Here is an 18,467-nt window from a genome sequence, read left to right on the forward strand (position 1 = left end):
CAGATTATTAAAGTCTATTTATTGGTAGCTGAGTTCACAGATAAACAACAGAATCTAGAGGTATCTTTACTTTCTTTTGTTCTTTATACATTTAATCTATCATTAAAATTGCTTGCAGAAAAATTGATCGTAAAACTTCTCCAGAGAAGAAATGGCCCTGCATGAAGACTTCATCCTCCGTAAAGTCATGCCTGCCCTTGACCCTGGACAGAATTAGTCACTTCCCCCGCTGTATCCCTGCAGCGTTCTATTCATGCCTCTGAGATGCGGCAGTCATGGTCAGTGTCTGTACAGAGATACCCACCACCTGTGGCTATCGAGCACTTGAAATGCAGGTGGTCCAAAGCGAGGTGTGCTGTAGGCGAGAAGCACACACCAGATTTCAAAGACTTAGCACAAAAATAAGAATGTAAGACACTGTTAGTAATAATCTGCATATTGATTACATGTTGAAATGAATATTTTGGATATATTGGGTCAACTAAAATATATTATTAGAATTAATTTCGCCTGTTTATTTTTTTTATGGGACTTAGAAATTTTCAAGTTCTAGATGTGGCTCATGTTACTTTTCTCTATCTAGTACAGGGCCAGTTAGCTTCTGCCCCTAGGAGGTGAGGGCACCTAGTCTCTGTGCCTTTCAGGCCGGGCACAGTGTAGCATCGTCTGCCTATGGGTGACCCCCTGCCTGAAGGAGCCAGTGACCTCAGCAGTGCGGCTCCCATTTTGTGCGTCTGGTTCCCAAATCTCTTTCCCAGTGTTTGTATTCCCGGAGTTTATTGGATCTTAAGTTCAGAGTATCAAGTTTGGCAGAAGGCTGTAATTCCTGTGGCCCTCAGTTGACCCCTGGCCTGGAAGATGCTTACATTTGGAGGGGGGAGAGGACTGGACTGTGCCCAGGAGCTTCCTCCACCCACCTGGAGGGAGGAGGGGGCGTCAAGCGCACCTCATCCCTGATGTGGTAGCAGGACACCTGGAGCAGTGGGGACTCCCCTGGAACCTGAAAGCCCAGTTTGAACCGGTCTAGTTATGCTCCTGGTTAAAGCCTGGCGGCTACTGCCAAGCTACCGTAGCCTTTGCCAGCAGGACGGTTCTCTGCTCTGTCTACCCCTTCTGTTTTGTCTTCTGTATTTCAAGCAAAGTGTCCCTTAAAATAGAGGCCTTCATGATCACACATCCAGCCAGCATGGTTTCATTCCGCCCGCCTACCCAGCGTGATTTACAGAGCCTGTAACAGTCCTTGGAGTTTGCTCTGACATCTTGTTGACAGGGAGGTCTTATTTGTTGTTAGAAATAACAGCCGGTGTCTCCAGGACACACCTTATTCCGTTTTAGTGAATGGGAGGTTTCAGCCCTAACCTCTAAACGAAATGGCAGAGAGGCTGGCGGAGTGCAAGCTCTTTGTGTTTTGCAAAAAAAGTATCTGAATTTCGTTTGGGTTTTGTGTTCTGGCGCTTACCAAGTGGATTTTGGTAAGAGCGTGTGCGTTCAGAGGATGTCATCACTGGACCTTTTTCTTTATTTTTAGTGGAATTCCACTTGGCTGTTTCATTAAGGTAACTTTGACGTTGCGTTTTGAAACAACTCACCTTGAAAAGCCAGAGGCACCAGGTGGTAAGACGTTAGATTATGCGATGGGTGGTGTGGGTGGAGGCCAAACTCATGCTCTCCTCCTGAACCGCAGCAGCTCCGCTGTCGGAGGACAGGCTGGAGTGTATGGACGGAGAAAAAAGAATATTCCTCGGTCCTTTCGTGTGTGGTGGTAAAGCTGCCTTCGTGCTCTCTTGAGGAATGAGACAGCACCTAAAACTGAGTGCATCTCGACACCCAGGTGACTCTCCAGACAGTAGACTGTTGAAGAGTCACTATATTTATAACATTTTGTCCAAAAGCTTTTGCAAAAGTTTCTCAAGCCATTCATTATTTAGATAATTCAGAGTGCATGCTTCCAAAGTCACTCTAAAAATAGAACCCGTTTCCCCTGTCTGGTCGGTGCTGGTGCCCGGTGCCCGAGTGTGGGCTGCGAGCCTCGCAAGGAAGAAGCATTTACTGGTTTAGCAGCAAAACAAAGGTTATTCTTCTCTCTGTTTAGAGTTGGGAGATTAACCTTGATTTGTAATTCATGAAGATGTAATCATTCCATGTCTTTACTCTTAAATTCTTTTTCTGTGGCTTACGTTCTAATGCCTCTGGTACTTCTCTTCCATTTGTCTTGAGAAATTCTCAATATAATTTTCTTGGAAGTTGCTCCTTGATGCTTTCTAGGCCATGGGTAGCACTGGATGGCTATCATTTGCTGGAGTTAAGTGGCTTTTAAACTCATGATGGTGACACGCAAAGAGAAATTAATTTGACATCACAACTTAGTACACGCACTCACCTGTGTATGTAATTGAAAGAAATTCCTCGAAACAGTATTTACTTACATTTCATGTGAGGCTCTAATGTTTTTTATTCCATTGTATCTAGTTTGTCTTAATGCTTCTTGTGAACTGCTAGTGGGATTGCAACGCACAGTTTAAAAAGCGCTGCTTTAATGTATAGCTCCTGTATTACATACGGGTCATCTTACCTTCCAAGAATCGCCCGTCCTTTCTGATACACCTTTCCTAAAGAGCCTTCACGACCCCAGCTTTACGTGCCAGCACCCCTTACTTCTGGTGATGTCCTCCCCACATAGTCCCCCTCCTCCCCTGCAGCTTCGATGTGAATGCACAGAGTCCTAGCCTAGCTCTTGCACAGTGACCTCTGTGGTCATCAGTACGTAGTAAGATTCAGATCATATCCTTCGAGTGCAATTCTAACCTAAAGATCAAAAGTCTGTGGTGTTTCTTGAATGGATGTGTTCTTTGAGAAATCGCCTCTCGTTTATTTTGTGAGGACAGCTAAGCCTGGTGTCCACTTCAGTGCTGGCATCTCTGGCCCGGTGCGCACAATGAGAAATGCCCGAGGGCTGTGTTAGGGTTTCACTGGAGCTATTGTGATCGTCCCCAGGCTTTGGGGTCCAGTGATATTCACACATACCTCTCACGTACCTCTCCATGGCCTCTCAAGGGCACACACTTGCCCCTTTCCTTCGGAGGAATGGTCTTGAATGTAGTTAATCGTCATTTGGAACACAAACTCTAAGAGAGAGACTGTTTGGTATATTTATTTCACTTTTCCAGTAATGGAATATAGATTTTTGTTTCACCTTATGTGACACATTTCAAGGGCTCCATTTTGCATTGTCATTATGTTGGGAAAATATTTGATGGCTTGTCAGAAGGGAACATGTATAATTGTGTTACTAACCTGCACATATTCAGCCTCTAGGATAGTGTGACAGGTAATTGAGGTTGAAATTGACAACAGTTACCACTTAAAAATAAGCACAAGAAATGCCAGTATGTACTGTGTGAGTTGAAACTAATTTGGTGTTTTGTAAGCTCTTAGGGTTAACATGATGCCTGATGGAAATAATTTTGTAATGGAAATTATTTAAGTGACTTGATTAATGTATTTTTATAAAATTGGTACAAGGTGTCATCCTGTGGCAGTGATAACCTAACGGGGCTCTGAGGGCCTCAAACCTTGGCTCTCCAGGGCCCGCAGGTAGGGATCCTGCCATATCAGCACAGCCAGGTGTCCTTGAAATACTCCAGCTTCTCATTTTGGTGCAAAGGCCACTAGTAGGCCCTCTGGTCCCTCCTAGATGTCCTGTGGTATTGAAGACACATTTAATGTTGGTGTAGTGTCACTAACCTAAATACTTTACATCGCCTGAAATGTCTGTACTTTTGGCAACAGTGGGTTGTTTTGAAACCTAGATCTCACCAGCATGTTCCACTGACGGGTGAATCACTTCTTTAAGCCAATACCTCTTGACCATGTGCTGCTCTATACACTTGATCCCTATTTTATTTTTAAAATGATTTTATTACAGTCGCCCTTGATGTAAACCAGAAAATAAGAGCCTTCTGTTTACTTTAAGGGTGAGGTTGCTCTGTCTTCGTCTGTTTTAGGAATTGTTTTTTCAGTGTAATGAGAAAACTTGTTAAGGTACAAGTGAAGCCGCCTAGCTTTGCAGTGAGTACCACTGGGATCCCATAAACTTCGGAACAGGAGGTTGCGTTAAGGATAACATCCCAGATGAGCGTTTCTGCAGAACCCCCTTCCCCGAAGTCTCATAAACTGTGCTGTCATCAGAGTCCCTTCTCATCCACACTGTTGAGAGCCAGCATCCCGATGAGAAGCCCAAAGCTGGTACACAGCCACGCTTTCCTGCCCATTAGTGAGATGGGGGACAGTGTATTAGTTAAGAGCCCAGACTCTGGAACCAGTCTACCCAGCTAGGAACCTCTCTGGTCTCTAGGCTCCCCCTCTGTAAAATGGGTATAATAATGGTGCCCACCTGCTACAGCTGCCATGAGGATTAGATGAGGCCTTGCCACAGCACTTGATTTGCCCTGAGCGGCAGGTGCCTGTCTCTTCTTGGTTCAGATGGTGAACTCATCGGATGGGTTTAGAACTCTAACATCTCCCAAGCAAAACAACACGGGCACGTGGATGTTTTGTGAATTTTTGTTAAAATGCACTTAGGTTAACCATCGATAGATAGCTATTCAAAGAGAGCAGATTATGAAACGGAGCTTCAGGTAAGACTGTCTTCTTCTGATGGTTGCATCCCCGTGTCCTGTTCCTTCACAGTATCAGTACCAGTAGCAGGAGGGGAGAGGGGACAAGTGGTAGGACCTCACTACTCTCATTAGGTAGACACACAGTTTATGGTCAGGAATCAGACATTTCTGTGTGTGTGTGGTTTTTTTTTTTTTGGCTGTGTTGAGTCTTCGTTGCTGCACGCGGGCTTTCCCTAGCTGCGGTGAGCGGGGGCTCCTCTTCGTTGTGGTGCGCGGGCTTCTCATTGCGGTGGCTTCTTTCGTTGCGGAGCACGGGCTCTAGGCACGCGGGCTTCAGTAGTTGCAGCATGTGAGCTCTAGAGCTCAGGCTCAGGGGTTGTGGTGCACGGGCTTAGTTGCTCCACGGCATGTGGGATCTTCCTGGACCAGGGCTCGAGCCTGTGTCCCCTGCATTGGGAGGTGGATTCCTAACCACTGCGCTACCAGGGAAGTCCCCATTTCTGTGTTTTTGATCGTGGAATTAACTGACATTTACATTGGCTTTACAGTTAAATCAGACAAATTCAGAATGGGACTGCTCCCTAATTCTTCGGACAGTGAAGATGTCCACTTTCTGGGCCTTGTGCTGACCACTGCTTGTTAAGATATACAGCATCGGCACCTGACGGCCATATGCTCGGTGAGGTATCCATGGTGGGCTGAGGCAGACGTAGCTGAGAAAATACAAGAAAGCGGAGTCTTGTCGGAAGGATGGGGGCTCTCCTGCTTTGCGCACGCTCAGCCAGTAGTAACTGATTTTTCATTATCCTTCATGTGTTGTTTAGAGGACACAGATCGTTTTCTAGTTAATCACATAAAAGGAGATTCTAAGCGTGGAGCAAATCATTTCAGTAAATCTTGTTCACGTTTATCTGCTGCTGCTTTTCAAATGCAAGAAGAGAATGTTTCCAAGTGTGCTTCAAAAGCGTGTTATATAAATTAGAAAATTTCATAGGAAACCAGTAAGGAGTGAAAACAAGAGCCCAGGATCCGAAGTGAGGAGGTCAGGATTGTCTCTTGGGCTTTTCCCCAGGCTAGCAGTAGGACAAGTCTGATATGTCTGAAGAACTTTCCAGCTATAATAGGCATTTGGAATGTGGTAGAAGCAACTGCGTGTTTTTACGGGTAACAGAAGTCGTCGTGTTCCTTCTGGTTCACATCGCAGGTCATCTAAGCATCAGAGGCTCTGACACAAGCCCTCCTACAGAAGGACATTGTGTCAGCGTGACCCACTGGGCACCCCGTGGTCCAGACCAGGGACCCCTGACCCTGAGTTATGACTTCCGGTGCTTCCCAGAGTCTGAAAGGGCACCTGTGAGCTTCTCCACGTGCATTTCATCGAGATCTGTGTGGGAGATGGAGAGGGGAAGAAGCACAGTGTGTCCAAAAATGTAACCAGTAGCTCATGCGTGATCTTGGATTCTGAAGCAGTGTACTTACTAGACTGAAAGTTCAGTGCCATTTTTTAATAAGTAATGTATAAGATATATTAATAACTAGACTCTTTCCCAAGACTCTCAGCTCTCAAGGAGCTCTTTTGTTTATAGCACTTAATAAATATTCGTGAAAATGGTCCCAGCATTTCTTTACCATCTTCTCTTTAAACTGGGCCACCTGTGCCCCCAAACCTTCTGGGGTCCCAGGTGTCCCTTCCCTGACTGATCGCATGCTCTCCAGGTCCAAGAGAGGATTTGTCTCCAATGGGTTGGGTGGTAGATGCCCTGCAGAGTCTCAGGCAGCTCAAGGTCAGGTGTGTGAGGCCTTGGGCTCACTGGTCTCCGAGGCGACGGCTGTCTGTGCCTCACCTGGGTCTCTGCCTTCAACCCATCCCCCCTGCTCTCCCATGTCAGGCCCTGGACCTTTCTCTATTTGTAAAGAAACACTTCTAAGAATGCTGACACTCAGCAAATAGACGGAAACATTAATTCTTTTCTCTCTTCTCAACAGACACGAGACGACTTCCTGGGACAGGTGGACATACCCCTTAGTCATCTCCCGGTAAGAACGGTCACCTGCTTTACAGCGCGTGCTCTGAGCAGCAGTTTCTAACCGTCTGCAGTTTGGTTGTGTTTTCAGGGCGGCATTTCCTCAACACAGTGGAGAAGCGTGTGTACCCTGGCCCTGGCCCTTTCTAGAAGGCGGTCCTTTCAAGGGGATAGGAGATAGCTTAACTGTAAAAATCAAGTGCATCTGAGCCATCCACGCATGCCTGGCAGCGTCACTGGCTGCTTTCTCGTCTGCTCCTTAGTTTGTCTTCCTTTGTCAGCTACCTGCTTCTGTCAGACCCCTCCTCCTTGTCACTGGAATGTCCCTGCTTTCAAGTTCACCTCTTGGGTCTAATCAAACGTCTGTTCCCTTTGTCTGGAATGGTACCTGCTGTTTCTCTTGGGCTACATCTATACAAGCTAGTGTTTCCATGGCCTTTCTCAGTTGGCACAGAGACAAAAGAAAAGATGCTATTGGTACTGAGTGAACTTGTCAGCCGGAAACGCCCACTCTGGCTTCAGAAGTTGTACTGGGTTAGCATGTGTGGCGTTGCTACTATTCCTCTCCACTCAGACGAGCAGCAAAACAGTTGGGGCTGTTGACATTAACTGAGCTTAAAGGTGACTCTCGCACGTTCCAGTATCGATAGGATGGGGGTCCAAGACCTCCTTGGTGAGAGGTAGATGGTCTCGTGTTCCACCTCCCGGCCCTCCTTCCCCGGGGCAGCACAAAGTGCCTAAAGTGGCACCTGAGAGAGGATAAGTCAAACATTTCTGCCTTCCAAGGGCATTTTATTATCTTTTTAAACGCGTCATGTGAGCAAATAGTATAAGTAGTCTATACACTAAAAGGACTCAAACCACCTAGTGTGAGCCTCCTGCTGTGTTGAAACTCTAGCTATGGCTGTTAAAGACCAAGAAAGACTGCGTCTCACCCAGGAAGCTGTGAAGCTCTGTTGGGAAGAAACATGATGGCAAGCACTGTGTTCTTGCTTACTCAGGGGAGCTGTTAAGGAAGAAAGGTTTCAAGCGCCTTCCCTTCCAAAAGATCGGAAGCAAAAGTAATATCATTAGAATATTTTTGCTTGTTTCTATATGAAAACCTGAAGCTCCAAAGTGCTTGTGGGAGGTGGGCTTATGCTTGATGGCATAAGCCATCAGAGCCCTGACTGTTCTTTTAAAGTCCCATTGATAGCGTATGGACGTCTCAGCCTTTGTGCAGGAAGACTGTTCACGTATTTCTACATCAGTGGGTCTTCTCTTCATGCTGTTCGGGTTGAAGCTGTAACCGCCTCACATTTCTCAGCAGTTTGGCTGGTTGGCCAGTTCTTTCATGGGTGTCCCCAACCTCCCTTTTCCCCAACATGAAAACCACATCACAGTCAAGGCAAATTATGTATTAACTCTAAGAGGTGTAGGTGAAATTTTTAAACAACTTGCTCCAACAATCCCTTGAGTGATTGAGTGCAGATTGGTTTTGAAAGGTTGAGTGGAACTCCCAGAGAATAGAAGAGTGTTCCTCTTCAGAGACCACATCAGTAGAGGGAACATTTTACCTTTGGATTTCGGTGGAGGCAAGAGGGAGCTTTCAAAGAAGGAAGCGGTGCTAAGGCTCCAGGCTGGAATAGAAGCCAGCCGGTTAAAGAGTGGAAGAGGGAGGGCTTCCCTGGTGGCGCAGTGGCTGAGAGTCCGCCTGCCGATGCAGGGGACGCGGGTTCGTGCCCCGGTCCGGGAGGATCCCACATGCCGCGGAGCGGCTGAGCCCTTGAGCCACGGCTGCTGAGCCTGCGCATCCGGAGCCTGTGCTCCGCAACAGGAGAGGCCACAACAGTGAGAGGCCCATGTACCGCAAAAAAAATAAAATAAAATAAAAAAGAGTGGAAGAGGGAGAGACCAGAGAGGACTGAGGACTTTCACAGGAGCTGAGCCGGTTGAGAAGTAGAGCCTCCCAGTTTTCAGTCTGTCCCCAGATGAGCTTACACTGGAGTGCTATATCTCCTCCTTAAAACTGACTGGCTTTGTGGAGCCCACTGCAGTCTCCAAGATGGACCACAAAGGGAGCAGAAGGAGAGGTGAAGGTGCATTCTTTATCCTCTTAGTGGTAGGAGAACCCAACCGGCATATTCTGAGTGGATATATGGCTTTGGTCCCAAGATTTGAGGTGCTCTCATATGTGTATTTGATCATATGTGTAGGACACTCATGGGAAGATAGCACAGTTAATTTTGTATGATAACACAAGTGTGGGCATGTAAAATGGATGTTAGCATTTGAATATATTTTGTGGATAAATCATGGATGTTCTTTTCTTGATAGCCATATGACCACTGTCAAGGCAGTTTATATATACATGGCTATGTGGCCTGTGGATTCAGTATTGTTTGATGTCATCGAATTTTAGATTAAAGAACTTAGGTCTTACTAATAATGAGAGAAGGTAGTGGAAAGCAGTCATGTATGTGGTGGTGAAGTTGCTGTTGCCCACCCTTCCAAGCCTTCTCAAGGCTTAACAAATCGGACTGGGTATTTGGTTATTAATTAATTCTTTACAGCCCCATTTGCTGATAGAGAATTTATTCCTTTAACAGATGTTTACTGATAGGCATAATTCTACTCTCTGATGAAGAATCGGTGAAGCAGGTTCCTCACTCATGTGGCTTAGCAGGGCCACCATCACGGTAGCCACATGTGGTAGTCGAGCATTTGAAATGTAGCTAATGTGACTGAAGAACGGAATTTATCTTATTTCATTCTAATTAATTAAAATTTATATTTAAAAAGCCACACGTGGCAAATGGCACCCTATTAGATGGCTCAGGTGAGATGAGACCAGAGTTCTCTGGCTTAGGTGAAAAATACATGATTCTGGAGGCCCTTTTCCTAAGATAATAATTCTGGCTGTTGGAGGGAACTGGGGGTGGAGGGATTCCCACACCAAGTTTTACGTGGTGATTTTTCATTCAGCTTTTTTCCCCTACCTGAGGCTGTTTCTCTGTAGTTCTACCTATTTAATATGCCAAGAATATTTAATTTAGGTAGAGAAAAGGCCCAGAGATTTGGAATCATAGAAATTAAGATAAAGAAGAGAAGTAATCTTTTGTTACTATCTTTAAAATCTATATTAGCAAAATACCTAATTGCATACACTTCCATCTTGACATATATACACACTTATTTACTACAAGGCATTTTAAGCTTTATCTTGTTGCCCCAAGATAGCGTGAACCTTTCTTCCTTTAGAAAAGAGTCATCTCTGCCTTGATTCTGGTCTAAGAAGTTGCAGCCTTTGAATGAAGCTCTTTTCTAAATCAGGAACTTGATGGAGAAGATTCAAGACCACAAAACTGAAGTTAATGTAACCTCTCACCATTGTTAGGAAGTTATCTTTAATCATTTAAATGCCCTACTTTGTGGGTTTTGGGTGTGCTTTTTGAAAAACATAGTTTAGACCTAGTAACTGATGTTCGCTAAAGAACCTTCTTCCCTTGCTGCAGTCCTAGAGGCCTGTGGGTGCAGCTGCTGGTGGAAAGTGGCATTTGCAGGATCAAACCATGCTCTTAAAATCTTAGGAATGGCTCTCCTAAGCTGTCCTTCCTTGCAGCTATAAAGTCCCTGATCCCGAGAAGCCTACCAGGAAGAGCCAGAGGGTCAGGGCACTTGAACACCTCAGACTGGGGCACCACGGGTCCTTCTCGGCCCACTGCCCACTGTTGGGTCTCTGGACAATTGTGTGCCCTTGTGAGCATTGGGACCGTCCGGGTTGGAGTTCTGCCAGGCAGACGAGTGAAGGAGGCCACTTGGCACAGAGGGACGGGGCCGGGAGGGTTGTGTGAAGCTGGGGTGTGCTCTGCGTGTTGGAGCCTCACCACCTCGATTACTGAGGAGGCCAGTGTTGGCTAGGTTTTTGTCCCTTAAACAGGAAAGAGTAAAGAGTGATAATGGAAAGAAAAGAAACTTCTTTTTCCCCCTTCGATCATGGATTCCTCGCTGCTTTATCTGATGCTTCCAGATGAAAGAAAATAATTTTGACTTGTCATTCACTTTCATTCTTGGCTCTCAGACCAGTTTTATTTGTGGAAGAAAAAGGATAGGAAATTAGACCCAAGGCATTTAGAATGGTAGGGATCTATATCCTTTGCTTCTATTCCAGATATGCCACCCGTCTTTAATATTTTTTTCCATTTTATTTATTATTGAGTGTGGATGGGAGTGAGTAAAAGACGAGGAGGGAAGAGGGAGAGTAAATAAGGTTAGTCATCTGACCTTTTATGCAGATCTGAGCATTAAGAAAACATAGATTCATATTCACGGAAGTCTCCAAATGTCAAGCTTTAAAAGATCTCTCAGGAATAGTCGACTCCGAGCTTGGAGATGGGCAGGTTGCCTTGGTAACCTTAATAAGTTAGCAGTCCTTTTTGGGCCTCTGTTTTTCTCACCTATAAAATGAGGGCATACACATAGATGATACCAAGTTTCCATCCAGCTCTGTGAAACAGCACCTTGGCTGTAAGCAGAGGCACGGCGACTGTGATGACGTACGTTGTTACCTGGGAGACTTGGGCAGTGTGACGAGCTGGAGGCACGTGGAGGAGAGAGGAGGTGGGGACTGTATTTTAAGCAAGGTAGTCCCACCAGCCTGACGTCTGTAGTGCAACTCAAACTGAGCTCCTCTATTTTATTCTTTTACGGTGTGGCACCAGAAGTGAACTTAGCTGTAACTGTCCTGTTCTTGTAGCATTTTCTTTTCCTATTTCAGGATCTACTCTGTTTTTGGCCGTGCCGCGCGGCACGCGGGATCTTAGTTCCCCGACCAGGGATCAGACCTGTGCCCCTGCAGTGGAAGCGTGGAGTCCTAACCACTGGACCACCAGGGAAGTCCCTGTAACTGTCCTATTCTTACTGATTTTTTTTAAAGAACACTATCATTTTTACATCTGTCTGTTAAATCCTGTGTCATTGCCCAGAAGTTCATACAGGATTTTATGACTTGTCTTTAATAATTACTTAGAGACAAAAATAACTCCAAGACTCGTATTAACAACAGAATGACATTTCTGGTGGGTGTTTGCCTTTTATGCCTCGGAAACTTTCCTTGCCTCGTCCGTCAGTTGCGTCTCCCCTGCCCTTTGCACATTACCCCTACCAGATGCAAAATCTCTGTATCTATGGGAAACACGCTGGGGTTGAGAGAGCTATTTTAAAAACATTAATTTCTCCTATTTTAGTCAAGTGCCACTCAAGGCAACTGAAAAAATTTCAGTTTTCCTACAGTGAGACATTTTTGGGGTGGTGGTGATATTATTTGGCACCTTAATTGTGCTTGAAGGTAACTCAGATGATGAACACCCCTTTTATGATTCCACCTGGTGCCAGGGTAATGGTTCCCTCTCACGTGTACAGAATTCAGTAGCATAGACCTTAGAGGGACTTTAAAGACCATTTATCCACTCCCTGTATTCTACAGGTGAGGACACCTGGGCCCACAGAGGGAGTTGACTTGCCCAGTGATCAGAAGACCGACCAGACCTTGGGTCTTCAGCCTTGATCTGTGTTGCAGTCAAGGGCCGAGGAGGCAGGGGGGCTCAGTCTAAGGCCTGGCTGCTTTTAGCTGTTGCATCCCTGTTTTGAGTCTAAGGTCCTGATAAGGCCATTCCCTTCCACTTGCCCACAAAGTTATTTACCTCATTACATATATTATGTCAAAGTAACTGCAGTTCTGTTGAAAGCAACAGATCTTTTTAAGATGAAATTGCTGTGTAACCAGAAGATTTTCTTTTGAATGCCCACAGGACATTCAAAAGGGACAGGGGGTTGCAGCATCTGTTTTGGCCGATAATACTGTTAGCATCAACCTGTTTGAGATGGCTTTCTACCATCTCAGTGCTGTCCTGGGAGTCTCCCCTGGGCTTTTCTCCAGGGAATAGGATCCAGCAGGAGCCTGAGTAGTGCCAGGAAGAATCCCGTTGTTATCTGCAAGGTAACAGTCTTGTTCACACTGGAGAATGTCCATGGAGGTGAACTTTCATTTTTTAACGCCCTGCCTTTTTGCTGTTGAGTTGGCAGTGCTCACAAGTGACATGAAAATGGAGAATTGGCTGATGATGACAATGGCCAACATTTGTTAAGTTGCCAGGAGCCCTTGTGAGAACTTGCTGCGTATTGATACCAGCTCAGATGATTGGTTTAATCGTCACAACTCTGTAAGATCCTGTTACTGCCCTACTCTGTAGAGGAGGGCACTGAGGCACAGAGAGCTAAGGAATTTGTCCTTGGCCACATGGCTCTTAGGTAACAAAGCCAAGACACAGACCCAGGACGTCTGCCTCCTGATGTGTGTGGTGTCTGTCATTTAAACTACGTAGTGTATGGACAGTTCCATTTTTAGAGTCCCGGTAAGTTCTCTGATTTTTTTTTTTTTTTTTGTCTGAATTTAGAAAAAAGTCTAGAGAATATAACTGACTTTCTTGAGTGATGGTGAATTTCTGTGGCCTCGGTACTTTACTGTAGATCAGGTGGGTTAATCAGCTATTTGTACGGGTACTTTGTGTCAGGCAGTGCTCTTGGCACTAAGAATACAGTGGCAAGCAAATCCAAGTCTCTGAGCTCATGAGGTTATATTCTACAGGTGATGGATGTTAATAAACTAGTTAATAAATAAATGAGCAAGATAATTTCAGATGGTGAAGAGGGGGTGTAAATCAGGATGTTGTGACAGAGGATAATAAAGGGAGGCTATGGTGGCGATTTAGGATGTGGTGTCTGAAGATGTGACTTGGGATCCCAGACCTGGATGACAAAGTGGAGACCGCTGTGGCCATCTGGAGCCAGAGCTGTTCAGTTGAAGGACCTGCTAGAGCAGGATTAGATGTGATGTGCACGTGGGACAGAGGAGGTCAGGACGGGTGGAGTATGGGGTCAGTGGAGAGACTGGTTCACAGTGAGGTTATAGGTAATTAAGAACCACATCAGGGCTTCCGGGGTGGCGCAGTGGTTGAGAGTCCGCCTGCCGATGCAGGGGACACGGGTTCGTGCCCCGGTCCGGGAAGATCCCACATGCCGCGGAGCGGCTGGGCCCGTGAGCCGTGGCCGCTGAGCCTGCGCGTCCGGAGCCTTTGCTCCGCAACGGGAGAGGCCACAACAGTGAGAGGCCCACGTACCGCAAAAAGAAAAAAAGAACCACATCATGTTTAACCTTATAGGTCCATAGGAAAGAATTTTCAGCATATTATATAAGCAGAGTAGGAAGCCATCGCGAGTTTAAAGCAGAGAGTGACATAAACAGATAATGTTACAAATATAAACGCATATATATACACACATACCCTTCTGATACATAATAAATCGTTTTGTGGTTTGTCTCTCTTGCTACAGAAGTAAATGTTTTTAATTGTGTTTAATTAAAGAGTCTAGGTATTTGAAGTTTTACTGCACATAGTATTTTTAAATTAATGAAATAGTAACATTTATTTTTCCAGTTGCCTGCTTGCTTTGACCATCTGATTTTGCACAATAAAACACTGATTTCTTTCAAAAATGAATAAATACCACCGCTACATTCATAGCTTCTTGAAATAAGCACCAGCAAAAGGCTGATGGATGACGCCACCTAGGACAGTCTCTGTGGAGGAAACCGTCTTTCAGATGACATGATATTTTAATGTTAAAAGTAAAGTAAAATTGCATTCACAGATTGATCTCGCATGTTTTCCTATTAACTGCATTTTTAGGTTTCTTGAGTCACAGGGACAAGCAGGCAGGCACCAGTGACCCCTGGTTCTCCAGAGTTAATCAGCAGCGTGAGGTTGAGCCCTGCACCCAGCAGCTAGAAATTACACTTGGCAATGACGACTACAGTTCTGTCATTTGTCTCAGGCTGAGGTTGGCTCCTAAAAATGGGTGTTGATAGTGACATCTAGTGGATCTTGAGTAAAGCTTTGTAACCTATGAAATGTGTAATTAATTGTCAAGTACTGGGTGAGGAACCAACTCTGTTTTCGCCAGGCTCACGTTCTAAAACCTGCAGATGCATTCTCTGTAATCCACTTGGGTGTATCTGAAATACGACACTGTCAGGAGTACTGACACTTACTTTGTCTTCCTTTAGACAGAAGATCCAACGATGGAGCGACCCTACACATTTAAGGATTTTCTCCTCCGACCAAGAAGGTGAGGCTTCGGGCCGCTGCCGTTTCTTATGCTTTGGCTCTTGGTTTTCTCTGAGGAGAATTCCAACTTCTTTTCCTATTGCATTTTTTTTTTAAAGCATCATAAATATGAGCCATCATAAAGATGTAACCAAGTCACATCCTTTATAACCGATTTTCTTCCATCGTGCAGTCATAAATCTCGAGTTAAGGGATTTTTGCGATTGAAAATGGCCTATATGCCCAAAAACGGAGGTCAAGATGAAGAAAACAGCGAGCAGAGGGATGAGATGGAGGTAAGCTACAGGGCTGCGGGCCTTGGTCTGTTTTCCTTGCCTAAGAGCATATTGATGTTTCACTTTAAGACTTTATAATTTAAGGAAATAAAAGTTGATCAAGCTTAAATGTGAAGAAACTTCAATGTGTCCGTGAATCTACGTCTTTGACAGATCTACCGACGTGTTTGGTTTTTAGCAAAAAGGATAAACTTTTCATTTCATGTTGTAACACTAATAATTGAAGAGGGGTCTCTTTCTAAACTACGATACCCCTGTTTTATTAACAGCCCACCGCCATGTGAAATTCTCCCCACATATCTAATTCTCTTACTTCTTTGGACTTGCAGCTCTTTGTAAATTCCTTTTAGCGCTTGGAATTGCTTCAAGTGGCGAAAATAATTTAGGGACTCATGCAGGTTTCTTACTCATCTGGCCCACAGGTGAGAGCGTGCACGAGGTAGAAATGCCGTTTTGGAATTAGCTGTCCAGAGGAATTTTCTTTTGTTCCCTCCCGGCAAGGCCACCTTTAACTCTCCAGTCACGTACCTCTACCATGGGTACCTTCTCAGCTCAGGCTTCAGATGGTGCTGTTTTGTTAGACAGATTCTTGTATTGTTCAGAAAATGTCCGTTTACAAGACCTCTCTGTGGCTTGTTTGCACATCTGTTTGCAGCTGTTGCATATACATGATGTGTGAATAATGCATTATGGGCAAGTTAACGGAACCTCCCTCAGACCCAGAGGTCATATTACCAGGCAGTGTTTCATGTGCAAGCTTTCATCTTTCTCTGTGAGAAGGACTGAAGTGGGTGGTAGGCAGTCTTGAATGTTAAGATTTCATAAGCACATCCACAGATTTTTATCTCAAATCCAAGGAATTTTTTTTTCACACTCTTCCAACCTTCCAACTGTAATAATCAGTGAATTACTTAATTTTCCAGTGACTTTACTAGGGAATGTCAGGAAGGAATACTTAATGCCGAAAATATGTGTTGCAAAAAAAAGCACCTCTGAGTCTGGTATCAGGAAGCCTGTTGATGCGGCGGCAGCAGGTGGGGAATGGCTGAGTAGGAAGCAGCAGCTTCCAGGCTGCTCCTGGCTGTCTGGCGGCTCGTCCTTCCTGCAGCCCAGGAGCTTCCCCTCCTCCTGGAGCCGCCTCCATGCTGTCCTCCCTGGGGAGCGAGAGCGCCCCGGGCCTCCCAATGCCCGGGCAGGCCACGGATTCTGCGAGAACACACATGCTGCAGGGCTCATCTTCCCAGCTCCCTCTTACCTTACAGAGGTGTTGAAAAGATGACAGCTGTAGCGTGACCCGTATCATCGGCAAGGCTTTGTACGGCCCCGGAGGCCGTCAGGTCAAAATAACAAACACGAAATACGAAAAGAGTGTAACGTGACTTAGGTAACGTGACAGCCTGTGCGGATCCCCATCCGAGTGGCACTCTGCAGTGTCATCTTCTTAGAGGGCAGCGCAGTTCATTGGCCATGGCTCAGAATATTTTTGAGACGCTCCTAGAATTGATTTTTTTTTTTTTTTTGCCCTATCTTGGGAATTTCTTTAAATGTGGCGCAGGAAGCCACCGTCAGAGCCGGAGAGCACAGGAGCGAGGACGAAGGGCACAACGCACTGTAGCCATCAAAGCAGCCTCACCATCTCCCCTCTGATTGTGCTCCACAGCCCGGCTGGGAAGTTGTTGACTCGAATGACTCGGCATCTCAGCACCAGGAGGAACTTCCCCCCCCTCCCCTGCCCCCCGGGTGGGAAGAAAAGGTGGACAACTTGGGTCGCACTTACTATGTCAACCACAACAACCGGACCACCCAGTGGCACCGACCCAGCCTAATGTGAGTACCGTCGATGGTCAGGAACACGTCCCCATGCTCTGCAGTCAGGTGCACACGTGGCAGCGCTTTGGGATGAGGTTGGGAAGTACATCTTGTACCGGTGAAAGCACGTGGTTGTGAAAGCAGCGCAACAGGATTCCTCTTCGTGGAGTTACAGAGCGTGGGAGCCTGAGTTTGTAGGTTGTAAAGAAGCTCTTGCCTTCGTATCAGCTTCTCCTGTTGTAAACGTGCGCTAATCCGTTGTGTAGGACTTCTTCATGTAGATCCGTGAGATGTAGAGCAGGGGTTATTTTTCCTTGGTTTATCTTATGTTTGGTGATGACATCACTTTCCCCTTCTTCAGCTTCCTCTCCTGGCTAACCCGTCATGGAAAATAGCAAACATACTGGCTCTTTAACTTTTCTGGATTTTTATTCCATAATTATTTGATTTGGAAACTCTCTCAAAATTTTTCTTTTCCTTTTTGGAGAATGTATAGATCACCCCCTTGATATACTTACAAGCACATGGGAGGGTTGCTAATTCACAATTGGCAATTACAGTTTGTTCTAATCCCTTGCCAGCCTCAGGGATACAGTGAATTGATTACTGTTTCGTTCACTCGACAATTTTTGGTCTAATGATGGCAAATAAACACTGGTTAAACCTCAACTACTATAAAAAAAAAGGATTTGAAGCAGCTTAGTTTTTGAATGATAGTATACAGCAAGACCTCAAACTATTAATATACAATAAAAGGCAAAAACAAAATATTAAAAACAGAAGAGGAAAAAATTGTCCTAGAAATCATGACCTCCCTAGTAGTCAAGACAAGCAGGTAATTACCACTAACTTGTATAATTTTCAATATGAATAAAAGCAAGTATATGAGGTGAGATAATTTTCTCTTTAACCCCGACTCTGAAGGAAATTTGCTAATGATGGTTTTTAGCAGATATTAGCAATGGGATGGATGGTGTTGTCAGTAACCCCTTTATCTTAAGAAATTGCAAAGATGACCTGCATAGGTAGGAAAGGTGGCCAAGAAGTATAGTCTAGATTTTGTTTGGTTTAGAGAAAAAGCAGAATCTGCAGCAGTGAATAGCCAATCCTTCCTAAGCCCCTACGTGGGTTCTCGTGAATATCAGCCGTCCTTGGTCAGCTTTGGACCACACGGTGTGTGCATCAGTTCCTTGTTCCCAGGACAGCATAAATATCCCAACATCCAGATGACGTTGAACTCTTTTTTGTTGTAATTTTTTCCCATAGAAATATAAATGGAAATGGTTTAGTTGATTCCTTTAATTAATTAATTTATTTAGTTAGTTAGTTTTTACTATTTCCCTTTGATTAATGACCATAGCTGTTAAAACTGTTGTAAGCCATTTGACTACTCTAGTTATTTGTAGTTTAAAAAAAACAAAGTAACCGCCTTGGGCTTGGTTATGTGTAGTGATCAGAAGAATCTTGGCAGCAGTACCCTAAGCCAGGTACCTTTATCTACCTTTGCTAAAGGTCATAGGAAAGGAATACCTGAAAACAGCACTCTCTGGGGACCACAGTGTCATGACCTCTGTA

The 18,467-nt window shown here is 45.1% G+C and overlaps 1 protein-coding gene across 11 annotated transcripts in view; it reads left to right on the forward strand.

Moving 5' to 3' along the window:
* The window catches only part of NEDD4L (NEDD4 like E3 ubiquitin protein ligase), a 338,970-nt gene that overhangs the window by 245,205 nt on the left and 75,298 nt on the right, over positions 1 to 18,467 (forward strand). For all 11 annotated transcript variants that reach the window (XM_019937118.3, XM_019937121.3, XM_019937126.3 and 8 more), the window contains 4 exons: positions 6,606 to 6,656; positions 14,748 to 14,809; positions 14,981 to 15,083; positions 16,744 to 16,910. In XM_019937118.3, coding sequence (XP_019792677.1) covers positions 6,606 to 6,656; positions 14,748 to 14,809; positions 14,981 to 15,083; positions 16,744 to 16,910 — 383 coding nt within the window. The remainder of the gene's footprint in view (positions 1 to 6,605; positions 6,657 to 14,747; positions 14,810 to 14,980; positions 15,084 to 16,743; positions 16,911 to 18,467) is intronic.

This window comes from Tursiops truncatus, chromosome 13 (assembly GCF_011762595.2).
Source record: "Tursiops truncatus isolate mTurTru1 chromosome 13, mTurTru1.mat.Y, whole genome shotgun sequence".
Lineage (NCBI taxonomy): Eukaryota > Metazoa > Chordata > Mammalia > Artiodactyla > Delphinidae > Tursiops > Tursiops truncatus.